Source organism: Helianthus annuus, chromosome 13, assembly GCF_002127325.2.
Source record: "Helianthus annuus cultivar XRQ/B chromosome 13, HanXRQr2.0-SUNRISE, whole genome shotgun sequence".
Lineage (NCBI taxonomy): Eukaryota > Viridiplantae > Streptophyta > Magnoliopsida > Asterales > Asteraceae > Helianthus > Helianthus annuus.
The window spans coordinates 14,366,662-14,392,395 of NC_035445.2; the positions used below are offsets into that span (position 1 = coordinate 14,366,662).

At 40.2% G+C, this 25,734-nt stretch overlaps 3 protein-coding genes across 4 annotated transcripts; 2 read left to right on the forward strand and 1 right to left on the reverse strand.

Moving 5' to 3' along the window:
• The first annotated feature begins 577 nt into the window (after nucleotides 1–577).
• On the forward strand, nucleotides 578–4,054 carry LOC110897513. The gene is made up of 2 exons (XM_022144261.2): nucleotides 578–3,195; nucleotides 3,821–4,054. The coding sequence occupies exons 1-2, from the start codon at nucleotides 1,570–1,572 to the stop codon at nucleotides 3,836–3,838; spliced, it is 1,644 nt and encodes a 547-aa protein (XP_021999953.1). The 5' UTR covers nucleotides 578–1,569; the 3' UTR covers nucleotides 3,839–4,054.
• Nucleotides 4,055–16,230: 12,176 nt separating this feature from the next.
• On the forward strand, nucleotides 16,231–19,597 carry LOC110897514 (protein VTE6, chloroplastic). The gene is made up of 5 exons (XM_022144262.2): nucleotides 16,231–16,706; nucleotides 17,735–17,988; nucleotides 18,855–18,978; nucleotides 19,133–19,237; nucleotides 19,310–19,597. Exons 1-5 carry the CDS (start codon nucleotides 16,332–16,334, stop codon nucleotides 19,403–19,405), a joined length of 954 nt encoding a protein of 317 aa, XP_021999954.1. The 5' UTR covers nucleotides 16,231–16,331; the 3' UTR covers nucleotides 19,406–19,597.
• Nucleotides 19,598–19,774: 177 nt separating this feature from the next.
• On the reverse strand, nucleotides 19,775–22,217 carry LOC110897515 (B-box zinc finger protein 22). 2 transcript variants are annotated; one of them, XM_035982111.1, is made up of 4 exons: nucleotides 22,087–22,210; nucleotides 21,922–22,038; nucleotides 20,354–20,737; nucleotides 19,782–20,271 (listed from the first exon to the last, which is right to left on the reverse strand). In XM_035982111.1, the coding sequence occupies exons 1-4, from the start codon at nucleotides 22,102–22,104 to the stop codon at nucleotides 20,038–20,040; spliced, it is 753 nt and encodes a 250-aa protein (XP_035838004.1). In that variant the 5' UTR covers nucleotides 22,105–22,210; the 3' UTR covers nucleotides 19,782–20,037. The 2 variants fall into 2 exon arrangements, with proteins under 2 accessions (XP_021999955.1, XP_035838004.1); XM_022144263.2 differs by having other exon boundaries at nucleotides 19,775–20,271; nucleotides 21,922–22,217.
• Nucleotides 22,218–25,734: the final 3,517 nt, after the last annotated feature.

Sequence of the window (25,734 nt, forward strand, 5' to 3'; positions counted from 1 at the left end):
TCCCACAACGTCTAATCAAATCAAAATGTTAGAAAAAAGGTTTTTAAACTAGAAAAATAAAACTAACTAAAATGTTGAAAAGTAAAATTAAAGTAAAAACAGATAGACAAGATGAATCACTTGGATCCCACTCGTGTGTAGTGTAACCTTTGATTATTTTCGCACTTTTGCACTTGTTTAAGGGATTAACTTAGTTATTGTAGTAGGCCCCTCTTTTGAAGGTGACATTACCTTCAACCCAGTAGTTTGAGTCAGCAAGGATACAATCCTAAAGGGTCAGATTATTGAAAGATAATTAATTAAGTTATTAATGTATAATGTGGTAGGCCCCTCTTTTGAAGGCGACGTTACCCTCGGCTAAGTAGTCTGAGTCAGCAAGGATACAGTCCTAGGTAGCCGGGTTAAAGTTTTAATAGTAGTTTAACTTATGAGGGGGTCAAAGAGTTTGGACCCCCGCCATCCAATACCGTTGGGCATTGAAGGAGGTTGTTGGAACCTAAAGGTTTATTCATGCAAGTTAACAATATATAGGGATTGATCTTGTAATTAGTTTAATTATGTTTTGGGTTAGTCTTATGTGGGTTGGGCTTGTAAGTGTGTCGCATGGGCTTGAGTAGTTTCGGCCCTTATGTTTTGTATTTAAACACCCTTAATCAATAGATTAAGGGTTGTTGATACCGAATAGAAGCAGGGGCGACACATAGCAAGGAACCGAGTTCCTACCGATCTTGTATCAGTCATCTTCAAGTTGAATGCAAGTTTGGTTTGTTTATTCATTGTGTTTTATTCGATCTGTTTATATATTGTTTCTTGAATCACCTTTGTGTTTGGTTTTCCGCACTCTCACAAAGTTAGATTGATATCATTGTGATCCTCACGGGTTTTACAATTGGTATCAGAGCCATTGAAGCCATTCAAAGGCTCGGTTTGATATCAATCAGATTCAAGAATCTCATATTTTACTGATTCGATTTGTTGAAGTGTGTATGCAGATCTGTTCATCGACTGTTCCTGAAAATTCCTTGAAAAATTACTGATTTTGGTTCTGTTTGATTTCAGTCTCGGTGTTTGCTGAAATCTCGGGATATTGGTTCAACAGATTCAAAGATTACCAAATCTTTGAATTTTGGAAACTGCTGAAAAATCGGGATTGCGAGTAAACAGTCCTTATCACTTTCTGTTTTGCAGGTTCCGACTCGCAATCTCCCAGTTACGGCTCATCACGGTTTAGTTGCGACTCGCAATCAGCCTTGGTTTCGGTTCATCTCGCCCAGTTACGACTCGCAACCAGCTTTTTGATCATCACTCGCAACCACGGTTTCGGCTCATCCTGTCCTGTTACGACTCGCAACCATATTGGTTACGACTCGCATTCAAGTTTGACCTGACTCGCAACCGTCTACGATTACGACTCACAAACACCTCATTACGACTCGAAATCACCTCATTACGACTCGCACATTCCACTCGCAACCCAGTTACGACTCGCAACGACAAATTGAAACGGACTTTTGGACTGTTGACTTGGACTTAATTAAATCAATCAATTAATTAACTGATTTATTAAAAATGTCAACCACCAACAGTGAATTGTCTGCTTTAACTCAGCAACAAGAATTGGATTCAAAGCTAGGAACCACAACGCGTATTCCACGTTTAACTGATGCTAATGACTTTCCCGAGTGGAAATGGCGATTTGAACAGCATCTGAAAGTTAAAGACTACAAGCTATGGCGCAGCATATTGAGAGGACCAAGAGAGATCATGATGGAAAGCCCTACTGAACCTGAAGTCAAAGTAAAGAAGCCTCGTGATCAATACACGGAAGATGATCTGCTTATTGTTGAAGAAGATGATAGAGCTCTTTCTTATCTGACCATGGGTTTGGGTCCAAACATTGCTATGGGATTTCGCACTTGTAAATCTGCCAAGGAACTTTGGGACTCTCTGGTGGAAGTGTATGAAGGTAATGAGGACATGAAAGAAAGCAGAAGGAACTTGCTGCAACAGAATTTCAACAACTTCAACCATATTTATGGTGAAACAGTGGATAATCAGATCCAAAGGTTTGTCAAGCTGGTGACTCAAATGCAAATGGAAGAAATTCACACCACAAATGCTTCGACAAATAGGCAACTTCTCAATGCATTACCCAAGAGCTGGGATCATCATGTTGCTATGATAAAGAAAACAAAAGATCTTGCAAGATGCACCCTGTCTGAGATGATCTCGCATATTAAAGCTTGTGAATTGGATGACAAGCAGAGAGAGACTAACTACAAGAACAGTATGCTGGCTGCCGGTTTTTCTATAGCCCCCACTGCATCCAGTGACAGCAATACAGCTCTTCTGTCTCAAGGAGGATTCCAAATGTTTCGCAATACTAAACCTGCTCCCACTTCAGCAAATGTCTACAACTCAGGGTCTTCCACTCAAGCTTCCCCTGCAAGTGCTGGAAAGACTTCTGCTGCACCTTCTGTTTCTGTTGCTAGCAATGAAATGGTTGCTTTCTTCTCTAGGCAGTCAAAGGAAAATCTTGAAATTGCAGCATCTGTCATAAATTGCATGAACGCCTTTGCTTCGGGAAATCTTGACCCTCCTAAGTTTTCCATGGATGATTTGGATCAAATTCATCCAGAGGATGTGGAAGAAATGGATATCACGTGGCAGATGGCTATGGCGGCTTTTAGAGCTAAAAACTTTGTGAGGAAGACAGGGAAAAACAAATGGCAAAATCTTAAGTTCACAGGACCCGTAAAGATGCCGTTTGAATATCGTTGTTATAATTGTCATGAACAGGGTCATTTGGCTAGAAACTGTACGAAACCCAAGGTGAATGATGAACAAACTCCAGCTCAGCCTGCTGCTCCTGTTACACCAAATCGAGAAAGAGCCCTTGTGACTACAACTGGTGTGCCTGCTGATAGTGTCAACAGTGGAAGCCCACAAGTGGGATTGGCCCAAGCTTTGGTGGTTCAGCCTGATTCGCCTTTTGACTGGAGTTCAGAGATCGAAAGATTAAACATTTCAGCTCCTGAGAATCAAGCCACCCCAAGCAATATCGCTTTCATGGCCAGCAATGCTTCTGTGAGTGACGATGTGAAGGCTGCACAGGAGGAGGAGTCGTCAGCTGAAAACTTCGCCTTCATGACTCAAATTCTGTCAGCTCCGGTTAAGGGTCTCACCAAAGAAGAGGTACTTTCTGTTTTTTGCACTTCTGAATGTAGGGAACGAGTTGAGGCCTATAGAATCCATAACGCTGAGCTAATTGAAGATTATAATGAAATTAAACGCAAAAATTTCACTTTAACGAAAAATGAAAAACTTTTCAAAGAGAAAATCGAAGCTCAGCGTAAGGATATCGTCCAACTCAAAGACGATGTTAGTGTAGCCACGGCACAACTCATCATGGTTAAAGAAAAATTGTGTGAGGTAACTAAGGAACTGGAGGATGTTCGGGATAAATATCAAATTAATGAGTTAAATATTAAAAAATTTGATTCCTCCAGTAAATTAGTCAAGAATCTCTGTGATCAACAACTGGCTTATTCTAAAAAGAAAGGGTCGGGTTTGGGTTATAATCAGGCTCCTCCTCCGTACAATAACAATTATACCTACTTGCCTATGACCGAGGAGGAGATGCTGAATGAAAGTAAAATGACATACGGACCCAAAAATAATAAGCCCTCGGTAAATGTTGAAAGTTCCAAAAACAGTAAGTCATCAATCAATGGCAAATTTACTGAAGAGCAGGTAAAATCAGAGACATGTTTTGTGTCAAAGGGTACTTGTGATCCTAACAGTTCTTCGTCATGTGCAGATAAAGTACCTGAAGTGATATGGGGAGATGTGTTTGGAAGTGAACAAGTTTTAGAATCTGATTCTTCTAAAACTTCTTTTGATGATACTAATTCTGGTTGTGTGTTTGGACAAGCGTTTTTGAACTCTTTTCATAGTTATGTTTCGTCTTCTTTTGGGCCTGATGTTTTGGGCAAAACAGTGAATGCTTGTGATGAACCTTTTAAAACTGCGTGTGATGATGATTGTTTTGAAACTGCTGAAAGTTGTGATTCTGATATTTCTGATTCTCTAGGAGAAAATAGTGTGACCAACGATGTTCCTCAGAACACATCCAGTGAAACCACTGATGATGCTTCACAGGAAAATCAATCACATACTGATTTTTCGTGTGAATCAAATTCAGTAAATATTTCTACTGATGAATCTGAGGGAACATCATTGGACGACAATGATCGAAAGGAATCGAAATTTGTTGATGACGTCTCAGCTTCGATCGAGACTGAAACTCAAAATGATTTGCAAAAAGAGAAAGAAGTTTTCTTAAATGAAAATTTAAAAGAAAATGATTGTGAAGAAAATCATAAGTCAACACCTGAAAACTCTAATCAAAATGATTTTCATGAAGCAGTTAAAATTGAAAAATCAAATTTTTCGGATTCTCATGCTTGTGCCAGTGCTAGTTCTGATTCTGATCCTCAGGTATCTACAAGCTCAGGGAAGGCACAAGCAAGTAAATCAAAACAGAACAAGCAAGCTCCATCTACAAGACCCAAAAGACCCGCAGCCTCTGTGAATCGTCAAAAATCTTCCGCAGTGAAACGGCAAATTTGTTTCAACTGTGGGATAGCTGGGCACATTGCCAGAAACTGTGTCTCTCCATCTTCCTCTGTGCAGTCTAAAACTAAACATGCACAGCATCAGAAAGTCAAACCAAATCGATCTGGTCCTTCTAAGTCAATGACGACTCATCAGTCTAAGACAATGAAGAACGACCATCGTAAGGTCAAGCCTTCTGATCAAGATTGGAATGCAGCCAAACGTAGACATAAAAATCAGCAAAATCATTTTTCTGAAAACAGATTTCAAGCGTTTGGTAATTATGCTAACAACTGGTCTAAACAATATTGGAAACCTAAACCCAAGGCCAAGCATTCCAATCTGCCTCATACACTTCATAAAAATTCTGTCAATGCAAATTTATCTAAATTCTTAAACAAAGACAATTTAATCTGGCAGAGGGTAACGTATTTCGATGCTCAAGGAAAACCCAGATCCACTATGGGCTGGGTTCCTAAATCTAACTAATCCCGCTATTCGTGCAGGAACAGCTGTGGAGGACTACCGTGCGCCTCTGGTACATGGATAGTGGCTGTTCCAGGCACATGACAGGAGACTTATCCCAACTTGTGAATGTCAAAGAATTTAATGGTGGATATGTCTCGTTTGCGGGAGGTGAATCTGGCAGAATCACGTTGAAAGGAACTGTTCAAAACGGAGTTCTCAGCTTTGAAAATGTTAACTATGTTCCAGAACTGAAGCACAATTTGTTGAGCATTTCGCAAATTTGTGATAGAGGAAATTCAGTTCACTTTACGAAGAAAGGTTGTCATGTTCTCAAGCCTGGGATTGTTATTCCAGAAGACTGGTTCTTGATGACAGCTGAAAGAAAAGGAAACGCTTACGTCATTGATATGAACAAGAAGCCATGTGAAGAGATCACCTGCTTATTCTCGAAGATTTCAGAGCATGATGGTTTATTGTGGCACCGTCGACTAGGGCACGTGAATATGAAAAATCTGAATCGTCTAGCTAAAGGTCAATTGGTACGAGATCTTCCGATCAAGGATTTCATGTTGGTAGAGAAGTGTGTTGCTTGTGCGAAAGGGAAGGCTCATCGAAAACCTCACAAGTCTAAACCAGTACCCTCGACAAAGGCTGTACTCGAACTACTTCACATGGATCTTTTTGGTCCAGTGAATGTGCTGAGTATCGGGAAGAAAGCCTACTGTCTAGTAATCGTCGATGATTACTCTCGCTACACATGGGTGTATTTTCTTAGTCACAAAAACGAAACTGCTGCACTGGTGAAACAGTTTATTACATTGGCTGAAAATCAAGCGAGTACTAAGGTGAAGGTTATTCGATCAGACAATGGAACAGAATTCAAGAATGTTACTTTGGATACGTTCTGCAGTGAAAAGGGAATTGATCGACAGTTCAGTGCGCCTCGAACTCCACAACAGAATGGAGTGGCTGAAAGAAGGAATCGTACTCTAATTGAGGCAGCACGTACCATGCTGGCTGATTCAAAGCTTCCTAGCTTCTTTTGGGCCGAAGCTGTTAGCACGGCTTGTTATATCCAGAATCATGCTTTAGTTAATAAACGTCACATGAAAACCCCTTACGAGATTCTGGAAGGACATAAACCTTCAGTTTCACACTTTCGTATTTTTGGTTGTCCATGTGTGTTATTACTAATGGACTCAAATGGAAAGTTTGAAGTCAAAGGTGACGAATGTTACTTTGTTGGATATGCTAAAGGCTCTGCTTATAGGGTATACAACAAAGTAACTAGGAAAGTCGTTGAGTCGTGCAACATCGAATGGCTTGAAGAGAATGCTACGGACGCTAGAGTCGGTCCAGATTGGTTATATGATTATTCTGCTCTGTTTAAATCATTTAACATTTTGTCAAGTGATGTTTCAGTTGCAGGTGAATCTGTTCCAAAACAACCATTGTCGTTTGAAGATACAGAGGACGAAGTACAGATAGATGAAATTGTAAAGCATCATACTGTTGATCCGCCGGGAATGGTGTTCACGCAACATCCTACACCGACACCGGTGGTCAATCAATCCCCTGAAGGTGCATCAACCAGTGACTCTGCAATGTTTCCTGATCCAATCCCTGAGGATTGTACAGTCACTTCTCCTGTAATTCACACTACAAGTGCACCTGATGAGGGGGAGTGTAGCAACACCACCACTGAAGAGGAGACGGTACCAGATTTGGCCATACCGACGAGCGTTCAACGCAATCATCCAATCGAAAATGTGATTGGTCCTGTAAATGCAGGAGTTTTGACCAGGAGTCAATCAGGGACCATTAACACTTGCTTATATTCTAGTTATCTTTCTCAAATCGAACCTAAAACCATTGATATAGCTTTGCAGGAACCTGGCTGGGTAGATGCTATGCACGAAGAGCTGAACCAGTTTGAAAAACTTGGAGTATGGAAGCTTGTCAAGTTGCCAGCAGGAAAGCGTAAGCTTGGAACTAGATGGGTTTTTCGAAACAAGCAGGATTCTGCAGGTGTCATTGTTCGAAACAAAGCAAGACTGGTGGTTCAGGGATTTAGGCAAATCGAAGGACTGGATTATGATGAAGTTTATGCTCCGGTTGCACGACTTGAAGCCATCCGGATCTTTTTGGCGTACGCGTCATACATGGGATTCACTGTCTATCAGATGGATGTCAAGACCGCGTTTCTCTATGGAGATGTGAAGGAGGAAATTTTTGTTGAGCAACCGCCAGGATTTGTGCATCCAGATCATCCTGATTATGCCTACAAGTTAGACAAGGCACTGTATGGGTTACACCAGGCTCCTCGAGCTTGGTATGCCACCCTAACAGAACATCTGTTGGCTCATGGATATACACGAGGCACTATTGACCAGACTTTGTTCATCAAGAGGATAGGCAGTGATCAAATCTTGGTTCAAATCTACGTTGATGATATTATTTTCGGATCAACTAGCGAGGATCTATGCAAGGAATTCGAGAAAGTTATGAAGAAAAAGTTTGAAATGAGTGCTCTGGGGGAGATGACTCTGTTTTTGGGCCTTCAAGTCAAGCAGAGTTCGCAAGGAATTCTGATTCATCAAGGGAAGTATGTGGATGATGTGCTGGCAAAGTTCAAGTTCACGGATGCAAAGCCTGCTGAGACACCTATGGCTGAGAGACCATTGTTGACTGAAGATGAAGAAGGAGAGTCTGTAAATCAACGTCAATATAGGTCAATGATCGGGTCATTGATGTATCTCACTGCTAGCCGTCCGGACATCATGTTTGCTGTTTGCAACTGTGCACGCTATCAGGCTAATCCTAAAACTTCTCATCTTATTGCTGTTAAACGGATCTTTCGGTATCTTAAAGGCAGACCTCGGTTTGGCCTGTGGTATCCGAGAGATTCCAATTTTGACTTGTTTGCTTTCTCTGACAGCAATTTTGGAGGTACTGACAGTGACAGGAAATCCACTTCTGCGGGATGTCAATTTTTGGGTGATCGGCTCATTTCTTGGCAGTGCAAGAAACAACAAACGGTAGCGATATCCACAGCTGAAGCTGAGTATGTTGCTGCTTCTGCTTCTTGCTCTCAAGTGGTGTGGATGCAACATCAATTGCAGGATTATGGTTTGACATATCTTAACACTACTATTTACTGTGATAATGATGCTGCAATACAAATTGTTAGAAATCCTGTTTTTCACTCCAAAACCAAGCACATTGATATTAAAGTTCATTTCATTCGAGACTGCTTTGACAGAGGTCTGATTACGCTTGAACAGATCGACACAGATGCAAATGCTGCCGATTTGTTCACTAAACCTGTCAGCAGCTCGAAATTCAGAGTGCTTGTGGATTTTCTAAAAATGATCCGTTTTACTGATTGAGCATGTTTTGTATTTTCGTAGGTAAATTTGTTCATACAGTTTTCTATTCTTAGGTAGTTTTTATTTATGCACAAATTTAGGGGGAGAAAAATCGAAAAATACAAAAACATTGAAAAATCGAAAAATACAAAAACATTGGAAAATTAAAAAAATACAAAAAGAGTTTCAAAAGGAAGTGTGGCTGGACTGGGAAATGAAATGAATTTTCACTTTATGGTCAAGGGCTGACTCATGTAAGACCAGTATCGAAATTGTTTGACTCTAGTATGATGTGTTGGTAGGCTCTATCCTTAAGATTGGAAACAATGGCTGTTTCTGTTCAGAACTAAACCAGTACATGACCTCAGAAAAGAAAATCACTTGGAATTAGCTCATGTCTATTTGAATGTTTGTATGCTTTTCCCGATACACACAATTTCGGTCTGATTCTGAAATCTTATCTGAAAAAGTCGTGTACCTCCTCTGCTGCATCCAGATACATGCTGACCTGGAGGTGCTAGGCAACGTCGGCTTCTGCTGCATCCTGATACATGCTGACCTAGCTGTACGTTGTCGATCTGTAGATCAATTAAACACCCGAAAGAGGCCCTCTAGTGCCCAAAAGAAACCCAAGAAACCTATATCAAATTGAGAAAACTCATTTGATCTGTATATTATATCATCTCATTTTAAGATCTATTCTGTTCTTTTCTCAACCTATTCCCAGTTAAGATTTCAGAAATTTGGATTGGGCTTGTGAAATATGTGGTAGGGAAACTGCTTGCATGATAGAGTGAGCTGTGTATAATTCCGGGATTTGATTAGTATTTGTTTGGGTGTTCATTATTAAAATATCAAAACATGATAAAAGGAGATACAGGCAGTTATATGGAAAAGATCTAGGGAGATGAGTTTAAGAGGACAAATATACTGGCAATTGTCTAGATCATCCTCTAGTAGATCAGTGTTGATAAGTGAAGTCATGCCCGAGACCCTGTGATTTGATCCCTGAGCATCTATGCAAATTTCCTGTTTTTATTTTTGTAAATAATATTTTATTTTATTATTTATTTTTGTTTTTTTTAGGTTTTTATTTTGCAACACAAATGCTCAATGGGTTAATGGTTTATTTTTGAAAAATCAGATTTTTTAGTTGGGTTGGTTGAAATTATTTTTGAAAATCATTTTATTTAGCCCAAAATGCTAAAAGATATTAAGCCCAAGTTCATAAGGCCTAGGCCCAACAAATTTGGGCCCATGAGAACATTGGCCATATAAATGCTGATCACGAGTCATTATCACCATAATCCACTCGAAATCTTCTCTAATTTTCTCTCAACAATTCCGGCCGAAATCAAGATTCCGACTCGAATTCCGGTTGCGACTCGCAATTAAGGTAGATCATCAACAGAAATTATGACGTCATTGTTCAAGTTTTGCAGGTTTCCGATGAGTTCTTGAAGTTTCCGATGAGTTTTCCGACGAGTTCTTGAAGATTCCGATGAGTTTTCCGGCGAATTCTTGAAGATTCCAGTCGAAATCAAGAACAACTGGACTCGAGACCAACGATTACGACTCGCAACCTCGAGATTGCGACTCATGGTTGCGACCCATCTTGTTCGGTTGCAACTCGCAATCTCATGGTTGCGACTCATCTTGTTCGGTTGCGACTCGCAATCTCATGGTTGCGACTCAGTAATCCTGGTTGCGACTCACGGTTTCGACTCGAAACCTTGGGTTGCGACTCATGGTTACGAGTGAACAGTAACAGTGTTTATTTTTAATTCTTATTTTTATCACTGTTAAATTTGGGAACTTATGTGTTGTTTGTGTATTTGCAGAAAAATGGACCTCAAGTTTATTGCTTCTCACAATCAAGTTGCGTATTTGGCACCCCCACCTGTAAAGCACAAGGAGTTGTACACGTCTTTGATTAAAGGCTTGAATACATGCCGCATTGCTCACGCTCTTCGAGACAATCCGGTAGTGTATGAAAGTCTTATCCGAGACTTCTGGAAGACTGCGAAGGTGGAAATAGTTGAAGGCAAAGGAGCGATAGCTGCTGAAATTGACGGAACAACGATTATTGTGACAGAGCAGGGTATCAGGGAGGTGTTGCAGTTTAATGATCAAGAAGCGGATCCAATCGAGCTTGCTGCTGGGGTAATTGAAGCTATCTTGCCACGTCTAAGCTATGAAGGGAGATTTCCGCCCCTGGTCAAGAAGTTTGTTCATCCATATTGGCGCTTATTATTGCACACGTTCCTATTGTGCATGACTGAGAACCGAGGAGGAACTGATCAACTAAACACAACACAAACGGCGGCATTGATCTGCGTAATTACAAATGAGCCGTTCAATTATTCGCGATATGTCTTAGAAGCAATGAAGAGGAATGCTATCGGGCTTAGAAAGGATAAGTTTCTGATGTATCCTAGGTTTGTACAAATGATTCTGAATGCTCGATATCCAGAATTGAAGAGATCGGGCAACACACTGGAATTAAAGCCCATGGGTCCTTCTTGTTTTGGAGCACTTACAACAAAGAAAGGAACAGAAAAGAAGTTTGAAGGTTTGATTGCTTTGGAGAAGTTCGGTCAGTTTGCTGAGACTGAAGAAGTTGCTGTGAATCCAGTCAGGGCACTAGCCGTACCAGCACGTGCCATAGTAGCTGAAGAGCATGACATCCAGCAAAGAGATGAAAATGAGCCTGAGCCAGAGCGTATCACCATCAACTCTGACGATGAAGGTGTTGAGATTACGTGTGATTCTGATGATGATAACATAGAGCTTCCTCCTGAAGCTAATGCTGAAACCGTTTCTACTGTTACTCCAGTGATTTCTGCTGAGAACTTGGCTCTGTTGTTAAAGAAAGTGACTGACACGATGGGTAATCCTCCTACTAATCTGTCAGTGTCTACTGAAGAGCCTGAAGAAAGCCCAAGGGATTCTGATGATATTCCACTAAAAAGGAAAAGACGGGATCCGAGACCTGAAATGTTTATTGAACAAAGGAAAGATCAATCTGTTGCTGTTGCTGATGATGCTGAAGGTTTATACAATTTTGATTTCGAAAGAAATGTTGATGACACCACTACCACGATCACTACAGACAACATCTTTGAGTTTGATGCTGGAACTCAAGGTGATGATACAGTTATGGCAAATGCTGAAGCTCAAAATGAAGTAGTGCCTAATATTGAAGTTCAAACTGAAGCTGTATCTAGTGTTGAGACTCGTACTGAAGCTGGGCCCCCTGGAGCTGTTGGTGCTGGATCTTCCGGTACTATTCATGAAGAACCGGGCAGCTCTAGTGGTAAACGACCTGTTGAACCACTCAGAATGCCTTTTGACAGTGATTCAAGCGATGATGATGAGTTCATAAGTATGAGGGAAATGAAGAAGCGTTTGGTTGTGCTCGAACAAGATTCCATACATAAAGATGCTAAGATCATACAGCTTGAAGACATTATTGTGAAGAAGGATCAACAAATTGAACAACTACAGGGAGATGTTGGCCTGTTATTCAATATTGTTTATGATATGCGAGGCAAACTTGAGAAGAAGTTTGGTCAAGAGTTTTCTGATCCCACCGATGTAGAGAACAGAAAGAAAGCTTTCGAGAAGGATAATGCTGAAAAGGCTGCTGCTATGGAAAAGTACTTTGAACGGGTTACTGATCCAGAAGCAGAAAAAGCGAAAGCTGAAAGGTTGAAGAAGAAGAGAGAGTTTGTGATTCTGAAAAACAAGAATGCTAATCCTGACGATGAAGATGCGCATGCTACACATCATTTGATGGATGTGGGTGAAACTCTCTATGACAAGAAAGGGAATAGATCTGGTGTAGTTAGCTGGGGGTATGATCACGATCGTAAACGATGGTGGATTAAGAGGAAGGTTGGACCAGTCGAATGGTACAAGCGATCAGGGCAATTTCAGTCATTCACTAAGGTTGATTTGACAGATCTGGTAAATAAACCTTATGTGGATGATAAGCCTAATGGTCCTGGTTATATGTTCTTCGAGAGATTGAAAAGGGAAGTGGCAAAAGGCTTTCCTTCGATGCGTACAGCAGATACCACAGTTAAACCAGCAAAAGGGATCAGGGATCCATACACCAACAAGCGGATGAAGATAGTACACTGGCCCGCTACTGATAAAGAAAAGACTATTCCGTTGGTAAGGAAGATTCCGAAAGGGGCGTTGAAGACGATGCACTTCTGGGCATATAATGAAAGACTTGGTCAAGCTGTGATCGTTTGTGATGGAGATGAAAGTTACTGTCTGGTGGATCAGATTGATTTATTGAATCTTGCACCTGAAGATCTTGCAGTACTGGCAAGCAACCAAATCCGAGCCACCGAAAAATATGAAGAAATTGCTAAAGGGTGGACGTCTGCTGTAGCCTCTGTGATGCATATTCACAGGAAGGGATTTGGTGGATACAAGGATAACATGAGTGGTGGTCATCAAGGAAGCTGAAGCAAGAAGAACTTGTATGCATAAACCTAGGGGGAGATTGTTGGAACCTAAAGGTTTATTCATGCAAGTTAACAATATATAGGGATTGATCTTGTAATTAGTTTAATTATGTTTTGGGTTAGTCTTATGTGGGTTGGGCTTGTAAGTGTGTCGCATGGGCTTGAGTAGTTTCGGCCCTTATGTTTTGTATTTAAACACCCTTAATCAATAGATTAAGGGTTGTTGATACCGAATAGAAGCAGGGGCGACACATAGCAAGGAACCGAGTTCCTACCGATCTTGTATCAGTCATCTTCAAGTTGAATGCAAGTTTGGTTTGTTTATTCATTGTGTTTTATTCGATCTGTTTATATATTGTTTCTTGAATCACCTTTGTGTTTGGTTTTCCGCACTCTCACAAAGTTAGATTGATATCATTGTGATCCTCACGGGTTTTACAGAGGTCCTACTAAATTTGACCCAGGTCCTTTGCAGGATCTATACACTTAACAATGCAAGACTCTTACCTAATCGTTCCCTTAACCCCCGACCAGGTAGCCAACATACCTCCATATAGACCGTGGAGATATGAATGGTGAAAATCTTTTATTTTATATAGACAGTAAAATAATGCCAAGACACCACGGACAAACGATAAGGAAGAATCACTTTCAACATAAGAAACTAGTAATTAAAGTCATTAATACAAAACCAATTAAAAAGTGCAAAAGATTAAAAATAAAAAGTATTACACTAAACACTTGTCTTCACCAAGTGATGTAAGAGACTTAGGCAAACATGGCCTTTGATTGTCAAGAACTCTTACGATCAATCTTGGATCCCGAGACGACTCACACACTCTATGATGGACAATGGATGATGGTGGTGGATGATGGTGTTGTGATGGTGGTGGGTGGTGGGTGAAGTGTGAGAGAGGTGGTGTGCCAAGGGATGAGTTGCAAGAGCTCCAAGCACTCTTATTTATAGGCTGAACAGAAGTTCGGGCACGGCCCGGTGTCCATTGGGCACGGCCCCATGTCCATCCTCCTCTCTTTCTTCATTAAATGCAGTTTGTCTGCATTAGTTGACCACGCCCCCGTGTCCGCTGAGCACGACCCCGTGTGCAGAAGCATATATCTGTACTATCAAGATTTGCCTGGATTCCACGAATCTTATGGTTGACCACGGCCCCGTGTCCGCTGAGCACGGCCCCGTGATGGGCGATGGAAGCTTCTACAACTTTGTCTTTTCTGCTGACACTTGGGCACGCCCCCGTGCTCATTGAGCACGGGGCGTGTTCAGTCTTCTGTCTTCTTGTTTTGCTTGGGAAGATGCTGTCGGGAGGTCGTGCATGCCACGTTTGCTCCTTTTCTTGTATTTATGTTAGATTTAGCTGCCTTTTTGCTTCTTTTGTTTATTTGAGCTCATTTAATCCTGAAAATACAAAAGGAAGACAAAAGCACACTTTTTCCATCAGTAGTACTAAAAAAGGGTTGGTTTTATGCCACAATTGATGTAATTTATATGTTGCATTTTGTGCACATCGTATATATATTTAGAATATATATTTTATACTAGAACACTTGGGTGGATACTTGTTTATTTTGTGAGATAGTTATATTATTTTAGGGTAAAATAATATAACTTAACAAAGTATCTTGACATTAGAATTGTGTGGTACGTGATAGAAGTAATGAGTAGATAAACCGTATGTAGGATACGTGTTATGCATGAGAAACTGATTGTTATCTGTACCTTATTAGGACGTGCTTGATTTCTGATTATTAGAATAACTAGTCTAACCGAGCAAACCAAGGTGAGTTCACACACTTTCTAAGGTATGGGATTCCCGGTGGTTGGGAATGGGGTAAAGAATTAAAACGGAACCTACATATCCTCCTTGGGTAGGATATGTACCGCCATCCTCCATGGGTAGGATGCCAATATTAATCCTGCGTATTCTCCTTGGGTAGAATATGTACGTTCGTCCTACTTGGGTAGGACAACAACCATAAAACTTACTAGACAAAACTCTATCATTAAGTCCCTCATTTTATATCGACTTAATCGCCGAGGCCAATGGCGAGCGGGTCATTAGTTAATAGCGCTATTAGGTTTAACAAACCTCACACCGTGCCAGTCGGACGGGCGTGTACTAATGGACTATGGCAAACTGTCAATGATGATAGACATTGTCGTAGGGCACAACTTACTTTCGTTAGTAGTCGATATGGTAACGGTCTAGTGGTTCACATGGGGAAGCCCCCACTGATTATGGATATGGTTTGGGTAATAAAGAAGGAACTGGTTAATCATATTTTCAGCTATGGGGTAACCCCCACGGCAAGTAAGCCAACAAAAGACAAACCATGTTTTCGGAAACAACCTAAAACTAAACAACCAACTGTGAACTCACTCAACTTTGTTGTTGACTCGTTGTTACATGCCTTACAGGTCGTTAGATGCTTATGGAGCTTGCGCGAGGAGGAGGTCGTTGTGGGATGTGGACTGTTATGTTCCGTGCTTAACATATGAACTTTATGAACTTATTGAACTTAAGTTTTGGTTTTACGTTTTATGCTTCCGCTGTTAACTTAAAGTTGGTTACTCTCTTTTGGTCACCAATTGTATTGTGGTTGGTTTTATTTACTTAATTACGTTGTTCAATATGATTGGTGGCTCGATCCTGGTCATGTCACGCCTCCAAGCGGTGATACTCCGCATGGTGGATTTTGGGGGTGTGACAGATTGGTATCAGAGTCATTGGTTATAGTGAACTTGGTTTTAAAAAGAGAAAAGCTTTTTGACAGAACCAAACTATAATCTGTACAGTGCTCAACGATCCACAACGACGCTTCGCTTCACGTGCAAGACTCACATGGGGAAATTTCTAGCCCAGCCCATTGATCACCTAGAGGGTGAAGAGTTGGAACTAATGTTGGAGACGAGAGAATAGATAAAGAAAAAATATAAGCGTTAGGAATTTTTTTATGTAATTTTCTTTATTTAAAAACATTAAAAAATTTAAATTTTTAGTTTTAAAAAATATAAAACAGCCATTTGGGCTGGCCACGCCCCATACCCCGGCCCCATCATATCGTCTTCAATGTGGGTTCGCCTAGCGAAGCCCCCCTAACCCACATGTCAACCTATGCCCCAAACTCCCGCCTCACCATACCCACGGTCTAAACTTGAAATTTAAAAAAACCTTGACACGCATTATATAGGCCTATACGATGCACGTTAAATTTGAATGCGTCGATTTAATAATCCAAGTTGTACCTAATACGACCCAATTTTAACTCCCATTTTGAAATCCTGTCAAACAAAACTTTCTTTCTAGTCGTCAATAAGGCACGGCCGTTGCCTTCACTCTCTCCAGTCCGTCCAGTCCACCACCAAAAACCATAAATAAAAATGGCAACGGCCAGCATCATCACCACCACTCTCCCACCGTCCCTCCGCCGTACCAACCTCACATCATTTCACAAACCTTGTAAACCCCTAATTCGCATTCTCACCAAACCTTCACCAATACCCACCACCAGAGTCCAATCCAGCAGCGGTTCTAATGTAGTGAGCCTTCATAGTGCAATTCAATTGGTCCAGTTATCACCGCCCACGTGGGAGTCTGCTGTTTTGAGTAATTTGTTGATTTTTTTGGTGGGATCGCCTGTTCTTGTAACCGGGTTGTCTGTTTCCGGCATCGTTGCTGCCTTCTTGTTGGGTACTCTTACGTGGCGCGGGTTCGGGCCGTCTGGGTTTCTTCTTGTTGCTGTTTACTTTGTTATTGTGAGTGTCTTTCGGATTTGGTCCTGTTCTGTGTATGTTGTTGAGGCAGTGAAATTTAAATAGTGAAGATTTAGGAATTATAAAACGATATTTACACTGTGTTCCAGAGTTTATTAATGGAAGGAAAGGAAAGGAAACAGAAAGAAAGTAAAAATATTTTGTGTTCCAGAGTATCATTTAAGGAAGGAAAAGAAAACATGTCGTGTTTCCGAGTTTCATTTAAGGAAGGAAAAGAAAGGAAATGACAGGAAAACTAGGCTAAATTCTTTAATTTTTCTTTCCTTCCGATTTGGGAGGAAGCGGTGGGAAAGTCATCTTTTTTTTTTTTTTTCCTTTCTCGTCCTTTCCTTTCTCACTTTTGCTTTCTTTTCTTATCCCTCGTTAAGTTAACTCGGGAATAGAGCTAAGGGTGAAATAAGATAAGAAAACTTGGGGCTTCTAGGATTGTGACACATGAAGCCAAAGGTAGTAGTAGTAGTAGTTGTATTTAGGAAAGTCTGTCTGTCTGACTTCTTCTTATGACTTTTGGTACAAATTCAAGCTAAGATTTTTGTGATTATAGTTCTTGTTGTATGATTTGAAAAGGGTATCATTCTTTTCTTTATTTTGAAAAGTAAGGTAGAAGTTATAGGTTTAAAGTTACTTTGTTTGACCATACAAGTCAAACTTTTAAAGAACCATGCTGCCTTGGCTTTATAGAGATGAAACGAGAATACTGCAACCTTTTTCTATTTGTTTCATCTTTTCCTGTTTCATGGGTCCAATTAGGGGTGTTTGGATGTGTGGTTATTTCCTTGGTTAAACTAAATTTGCAATCCCACTTGTGGATTTTCTGGAGTAAGAGTGACTATACTATACTATTGATGATCAAACAAAAACTAACCAATTATTGGACTCTGAAATTGCTTTCAACATGCACATCCAAACACCCTCTAAAGATTTGATAAATAATTAATCATTTTGGCCTTGGAATGATAAACCCGAACACCACCCATATATTCTTGATCATTCTGATCTTGAAATTGTAGGGTACAGCAGTAACCAAAGTGAAAATGGCACAAAAGGAAGCCCAAGGTGTTGCAGAGAAGGGAAAAGGAAGAAGAGGGCCTGGGAGTGTAATAGGTTCAAGTGCTGCGGGTTGTGTTTGCGCCCTCCTTTCAATTTATGGAGTTGGTGGCAAATCATTTACTCGCCTTTGGGAACTTGGGTTTGTTGCTAGTTTTTGTACCAAGTTGAGTGACACCGTCTCTAGTGAGATAGGAAAGGCGTACGGTAAAACCACGTAAGTAATCCTGGTTTTATGATTTATTTATTTTATTTATTATGTAAATGGTTAGAGCTAGCAGTTTTGACCCATTTAATTATGAATAGGTTTGAGTCAGATTGTGTTTTATCTCTAACAAGGTAAAACGAAAAAAAGTGTTATAATCATATTTGACAAAATAAATTGTGCTTTAAAAGTTCCGTAATCTTTGGTCCATAAGGTCAAGTGAGTCCTTTTCGACCAGTATAAAATGGCCCTTTTCGACCTGTAGGGATGTAAATGAGCTGATCTGAGCCTGTGGTCGGTGTAAAGGATCTGAGCTAAGCCTGGTTTAACCTAGCTCGAGCTCTGCTCCTTTATTATATATTTAATTATATATTGTTATTATATGTATAAACTTTTGTCTATATTTATAGTTATAATTTTTATATATAACAAGATATATATTATTTTATTAGTTTTCATAATTTTATATATACTACTTTTTAATATGTAATTTGTAATTATATAAAATAAAGCTGTTATATTTATATATATAGTATGCTTGTTTAGGCTTGCGAGCCTAGTCTGACTTGATATATGAAACTCGTGCTTTTTATTAAATGAGCTCCGGTTTAGGCACAGGCTCGTTTCGAGTTTTAACGGTACAACCTGAGGCCCTAGCTACTAGGCCCTCCAACTTTTGTACCTCCGGTAAATTGCAATATATTGTAGGGGTGTTCATTATTCGGTTATAACTGAAAACCGAAACCGATAAAAACCTAACCAAAGAAGAATTCGGTTCAGGGTGTAACTAAGCGAATTCATATTTGGTTATCGCCTTATCAGGTTGGCCATTAATTTTATTCGGGTTGGCCATTAATTGTGATATTTGTATGATGTAGATACTTAGTAACAACATTTAAGGTTGTCCCAAGGGGAACAGAAGGGGCCGTTAGTGTTGAGGGGACCGTTGCTGGGGTTCTGGCTTCTATTCTTCTTGCCTCTATTGGTTGCCTTCTGGGCAAGGTAACATCTTTATTATTTCCCATACATCTGAAAGACGCTTTTTGTCCTTGGATACATTATCAGTTCTTTCAGAAAAGGTCTTGTCCTGGCGAGTGAACTGGTAAGGCGGCCGGTTCTTACTTACTTACGAAAGCAATGTTTTATGCGATACTAGATAAAGGTTGCTGAGGTGGTCGTATGTGTGTTGGCTTCACAAATTGCAAACGTTGGCGAGAGTGTGATAGGAGCTGTGCTCCAAGATAAAGAAGGATTCAAATGGGTAAGCTAAACCTTAAACGCTAACACGTTTGGATTTTTTATGAATCTAATAATCATAGTCTTGCATTTGCAGCTCACTAATGATGCAGTCAATGTGATCAATATATCACTAGGCAGCATACTTGCCATCTTGATCCAACAATTCCTACTCCAATACTGGCTTCCATAAATCTAATCCTGGATACCTGAGTCGAGTTCCTTCGTTTTGTGATTCTAAATACCATCTTCTCGAGCTGTAAAGAAACTTGATTCGTGTTTGTTGTAAAATGGCTAATTTTAACAGTAGTTACCGACTCCCGATTCTTCCCTCTTTGTATCGTTTACTAGGTGGCAATATAAACCAGGTTTCCCTCTTTGTATAGTTTAGGTGGCAATACAAGTCGATATAAATCAGGTCGAGTCCGGTTTACCTACGTCCAAAAATTTAGAAATTTCTTTGTAAATAATCAGTGTATCGTTTTGAGCATTCATCCATAAAATCTTCTATACGTTCACTGAGGCGTTTATCCAGCGGCTTCAAGCCTTTTAGAATCTAAGATTGAACATAAAACCCAAATCAAATTTATTATAAAAAAATGTGTCCCTTTTGTAAGTTATTCTTCTTTACATTTGTAAACTACACACTCGAAAGGTGACATCACACTACTACACTTCCTCAACTCACAACACACTACTACACTTCCTCAACTTGAGGTATACACTTGTAAACTACACACTCGAAAGGTGACATCAGGGCTCGAAAACACCTTCTTCACCTCATGACACTAATGTGATAACCCGCATTAGAAATTCCGTCTCCTTTTAAAAGTACTGGTATTTTTGATGAGAACCATAGAGATTTGACGTTGGCAAGTAGCAAACATCTGGGACAAAAGTATTATAACCTAACCGGTGACGGTTTTTTGACCAGCTGAGATCCTGCAAAGCATTAGGCGGGGAAGACATCTCCGGGACAGCCCAAGATGCGTCAGGGACCTGACCCATCGCTCCTAGAATCGGTGACCCGTCTGACTCGGCTAGCTTCCCACTATCAGCCTACAAATCATTCAATCATACCATCAGCCTAGAAATCATTCATTACGTGTTGTAATTTAGTAAGGTATTAGTGACGTATTACCTTCGATGAACCATTGGTCAAGTAGTTATAATCCTGATTGAAACCTGTCAATGCTTGAAAGTCATCAAACTGCCATTGTTGAACACTGTCAGCAGAAGAACCTCCGGAAAATGGCATCTTAGAAGGTACGAAATCGCCAGCTCCTGCAGCTTGAACAGGCATATTTTTGTTGGATTGACTCGTTGCTGGCATTTGAACCGTCTTTGACAGCACAGAGCGCGATCTTTCTGCTTCGGGATCAACAGCTTCGAGACCTACTTTGGCGCCTGTAAGCAGAAACCTCTGATGTGACGAAACTAAAGAATTAAGTGTATGTATGGAAACGTCGCATTTTCTGCACAGTAAAGCCCTGTCTTCAAGACAAAAGAAGTAGCCAGCTGCTTCCTGATGATCAGTAGTATTATTACTCCATCAGCTACTGCTTCATAAATCAGTCACTAGTTTCAGATAAATACAAACAAACTTCATACACTCAATTAACAATCCGAAATTCCAGACAGTGTCTGGTAAACATGTTATAAATCGATGATTAGTAACCAAAACTAACAAACTAATCATCATCATCATACTCAGTAAATCCCACCAATAGCAAAGCTAAGGTAGGGTAAGATGTAGACAGCCTTACCTCTACCCCGTAGGAATAGAGAGGCTGGCTGCTTCCAGTGAGACCCCCGGCTCGATACTAGTTTTGCATCAAGCCTTGGACATAAGGCACATAACACTCAGCAATTGAGACAACTGCCGATTAGTGCATGCACCCCCTTGTCTTTCGGCTATCAACGCCACCACATGATGCATGATTAACCATCCCCCTCTTTTAACGTTATTTTCACGAAATTAGTAAAATAACATTAAAATTTGCGCACTTTCACTTTTGCCCCCGAGCGCCCACACATATATACATTATATGCGCATACCGCAAGCGGGGCGTAACTCAATGAAACTCAAAATATCAAAACTCACTATAAACAATCGATTATCATGCATGCCCTAACTCAATGAAACTCACGATAAACTAAATCAAAATACCGGATCAATACTGACAGAATTCAAACACTCATATCACAATACGAATTTGAAGACAGACTCATAATTAACAATCATGTATCTGGTAAACATATCATAAATAGATATTATTGATTGATTATCAAGCGAAAATATCAAATTAGTACACACGAAATATCAAAACTCAATACGAACCATCATCTCCTAACTCACGACTAATCGTATCAAAATATCAGATCAATACAGACAGACTTCAGACAATTAACAATCCAAATTATCAGACAGACTCATAACTAACAATCGCGTATCCGGTAAACAATCATTAATTAATAACTAAAAATATCAAAAACTCACAATTAATGATATCGAAATATCAGATAAATACAACAGACAAGACTCAAACAGTCATTTAACAAACTAATTTTCATAAAAATCCAAGTCAAAATGATCCACCTACTTTCCAAACAAACACATAATTCCATAAACAAACTCAAATAAAAACTCATCAATGATATCCTAAACAGGCAATTAACCCTATGAAATCAACAGAAATCTGATCACACCTGACAAATATCACACTTGGGCAGCTTCGAATTTGAGTTTTGAATCAACACTCTCTGATGCTTACTAGCAAGCTTGTTAGCAGCATGCACGTGCTTATCACACAACAAACACAAGGCCGCCTCATCGGCGCAGCAGAGCAGCACCGCCTCGGCCGCCTCACAGACGTTGCACTGAATCTTCATAGTAATAATATCTTATGTTGAGTGGTGAGATGCGTGTGTATGTATTATGATAGGGTTTAAGAAGGAGGAGTAAATGGGGCCGACCGAAAGAAAGAAAGGGGGAAGGGGAGCAATTAAGAGCATTCAACGAATATATTCAACTTTTTTTAGGGTGGGCAATTGTGTGATATTTTTTGTTGCGGCAGTGTGGCACGTGCGGCTGTGTGTGTGAACATGAGGCCATGGGGTACGGGGCTTGAGTTGGGGCGTGGCCCTTCGGGTTTGGGTTTCAAGCCGGGCGTGGGGCGGGGGAGCAAGGTGACATGGCGGGTTGTGAATGACCCATTCAAACTAACCGTTGGCTAGCCGTTGGGGGCAATTTAAAAAAAAAAAATCTTTTTTCCTTTATAAATACTTACCACATTTAACATCACGCAGATTATCATGGGCTACCCGGGATGCTAGGTAGTTTAGATTGTATGAAATGGCCTTGGGAACTTTGTCCTACCCAATGGCAAGGCGCTCACACTAGTGGATTTCACGGGGTGCCAGCCATCATGCTTAAAGCGGTTGCGTCCCAAGATCTTTGGATATGACATGCGTTCTTCGGTATGCCAGGTTCACATAATGATATTACCATCATAAACCACTCGCCTCTTTTCAATGATCGGGTAAATGGTATAGGACCCAAAGGAACTTTCTTTGTAAACGGGGTTGAGTACGTGTACGGGTACTACCTAGTTGATGGGATTTACCCAGAGTGAGGGGTTTTCGTAAAATCGTTCACAAGACACGGTACCGCAGATCCAAAGAGATTAAAGTTTAACAGGGTCCAGATGGCTGCACGTAAAGAGGTCGAGCGAGCATTCGGTGTTTGAAGAAAAGGTGGCGAATATTGGTAATGCCTTGTCGACTATGGGACAAGGAACAGATTGGAAACGTGATGTACACATGTATCATTCTTCACAACATGATTTTGGAGGATGAAGGTAGAGCGGTCGTAACCTACTATGATGATGATGACCCCCAACCAGGTAACGTAACAGACGAAGATAAAGCGGCAAATGAATTTTTTATAAAGTCAAGGGATATACATCACAACCTTCGATCTGATTTGGTGGAACATGTTTCAACGATTCATGGGTTCGAAACCGACGAAGACGACAAAGAATGAAAAGGTTTTTATTTTGATAATTATTTTGTATGTTTATTTTAATAATTATGTTGTATATTTATGTAGTTTTTGGTTATAAATATATATATATATATATATATATATATATATATATATTTATATTAAAATAAAATAAAAAGCTGATGTGGCTTGGCCACGCCAGCCAAGCCACGCCCACCATACCCCCTTCAAAAGAGAGTTGAAGACTTGGGTTTTGAAATTCCACGTATCAACCAATGTCCAACCCAAACCACACCATACCCCATGGTCTGAGAATGAGGTGGCTTAAAACGATGTACTCACTTAAAATATGTAGGTAGCATCTTTAAATATGTTTAAATTAATAATTATAGTTTCCATTTTTACGAACTTTTAACTTTTTTCTAAAACGCTACTATTTTATTAAAATCATAAATGAAAAAAAGGGCCAATCGAGAAAACTGGAAATCCCAAACAAAAGAAAGATAAAAGCATTACATAGTCACATTACGAATATTAAACTAACTTCATCTCTCCCAATCAAGACTCACATAAAGAAAAAGATGTTTAAACCAAATAAAAGACTCGACTTTTATCCTCTCCACAATGTGCACCACCCGAAATTTTTTCCCCTAAAACATCCTTTCGTTTCTCGATTTCCAAATAATTCAAAGACTTGCGAACAAACAGACGCAAACCACCCGTTTCCATCTTTAACAAATATAAACGTTCCAGCAAATCTACAACCGAATCAACCTGCCCAACGTTTGGAATCTTTAACCATATCCCCACATGCCACCAAATCGCTCTAGTCGTGACACATGAGGAGGTCAAGTGCTCAGTAGTCTCGCAACCATAACCACACAAAACATAAATAGTACCCCCTACTCAAACTCCCCTTCTTTCCAACTTCATTTTAACAACAATACCCCCATTAATAACCCTTCAAATAAAAAAAGACACCTTTTTTGGAACCCATGCGATCCACTCGAAACGACCAACCTCTACTTTAGACCCAATTTTTTCAGCCACATCCTTGCTAAAATTTGCCACAGAAAATTCTACCTCTTGCCCGTTTTCAACCACCAGACTCAACTTTTCTGAATCCACAACCCCAACCTTGAATAACTCCATTTTAACTTTGACAATATCATTCCATACACCTACACTACCCTTTTTTAAAGGGACCCCTTCCTCATCTGTATCACAACCATGAAGAGATTTCAACACATCCGCCCAAAGATGATTTTGTTGATTATGAAATCTCCATCGCCACTTCATAAGTAAGGCCCAGTTAAGACTTCTAATCTCCCCGACCCACCTAAATGTTTAGGCGCCACCACTTTAACCCAAACCACCCATCCAATTTTATTTCTCGAGCCCGTCCTTCCCCAAATAAAATCCCTATGGATACCCTCCAAAATTTTAACAATCTTCTTTGGTGCTTTAAATAAAGACAAATAATACGAAGGCATACTCCCAAGGACCAACTTAGCAAGAGTTATTCTACCACCCATCGAAAGCACTTTAGCCTTCAACTAGAAAGTTTCTTTAAAACCTTATCGACAGTAGGTCTCCACGCCTTAACCCGTTTCATATTTCACCAGTGGGTAGCCCAAGGAATTTAAAAGGAAAAGAACCTGCTAGAAAGTTAACTTATTCGCCATCCTATCAACTGTCTCTTCATCCACCCCGACTCCCATAAGACTACTCTTATTTAAATTAACCTTTAACCCCGAAACGAGGTACATGACTCTTAGAATTCTCTTCAAATTTAAAACATTCTTTTCCCTCCACTTACCCAAAAATGATGTCATCAGCATAACATAAATTAGAAAATACTGGGCCACCATTCGGAAGAGCGACACCCTCATACAGACCAGTTGGCCATAGCATGAAACCCTCCAAAACCTCTAGAACCAAAATAAATAGGAAAGGTGACAGAGGGCCAGCTTGCCTCAGACCTCTTTTCAGCACAAATTCTTTAGTTGGAGAGCCATTCGCCAACACCGACGCCATACTCGAAGAAAGGCACACACGAATCCATCTTCTCCAACGTTTTTGTAATCCCATAAGCTTTAAATTATTAAGTAGGAAACTCCAATTCACCGAGTCGTATGCTTTTTCAAAATCAACTTTGAAAAGCATCATTTTCACACCTTGCTTTTTCTCCCATGAGATCACTTCGTTCACCATTAACGACCCATTGAAAATCTTCCTGTCCTCCACAAAAGCCGATTGAGTCTGAGATGAAACTGATGGCAACACCTTTTTTAATCTGTAAGAAAGCGTTTTCGCTATCATTTTATACACTATCCCGATGAGCGAGATAGGTCTAAAGTCTGACAACCGAGTTGGGTCACTAGTCTTTGGGATGAGCGTAAAAAAAGAAGAGTTGCACCCAAAATGCAGCCACCATGTCTCATAGAACTGGTACATTAGTTCCATAAATTTCGGTTTAAGTAAATACCAGAATCTTCTAACAAACATGAACGTAA

Coding starts and splice junctions, on each gene's coding strand:
- LOC110897513 (XM_022144261.2), top strand. CDS start 1,570: ATGTCAACCACCAACAGTGAATTGTCTGCTTTAACTCAGCAACAAGAA.
- LOC110897514 (XM_022144262.2), top strand. CDS start 16,332: ATGGCAACGGCCAGCATCATCACCACCACTCTCCCACCGTCCCTCCGC. Junction 16,707..17,734: donor TTGCTGTTTACTTTGTTATT/GTGAGTGTCTTT, acceptor TTGAAATTGTAG/GGTACAGCAGTAACCAAAGT. Junction 18,979..19,132: donor TTGGTTGCCTTCTGGGCAAG/GTAACATCTTTA, acceptor ATGCGATACTAG/ATAAAGGTTGCTGAGGTGGT.
- LOC110897515 (XM_022144263.2), bottom strand. CDS start 22,104: ATGAAGATTCAGTGCAACGTCTGTGAGGCGGCCGAGGCGGTGCTGCTC. Junction 20,738..21,921: donor CCAAGTGTGATATTTGTCAG/GTGTGATCAGAT, acceptor ACTGATCATCAG/GAAGCAGCTGGCTACTTCTT. Junction 20,272..20,353: donor TGACCAATGGTTCATCGAAG/GTAATACGTCAC, acceptor AATGATTTGTAG/GCTGATAGTGGGAAGCTAGC.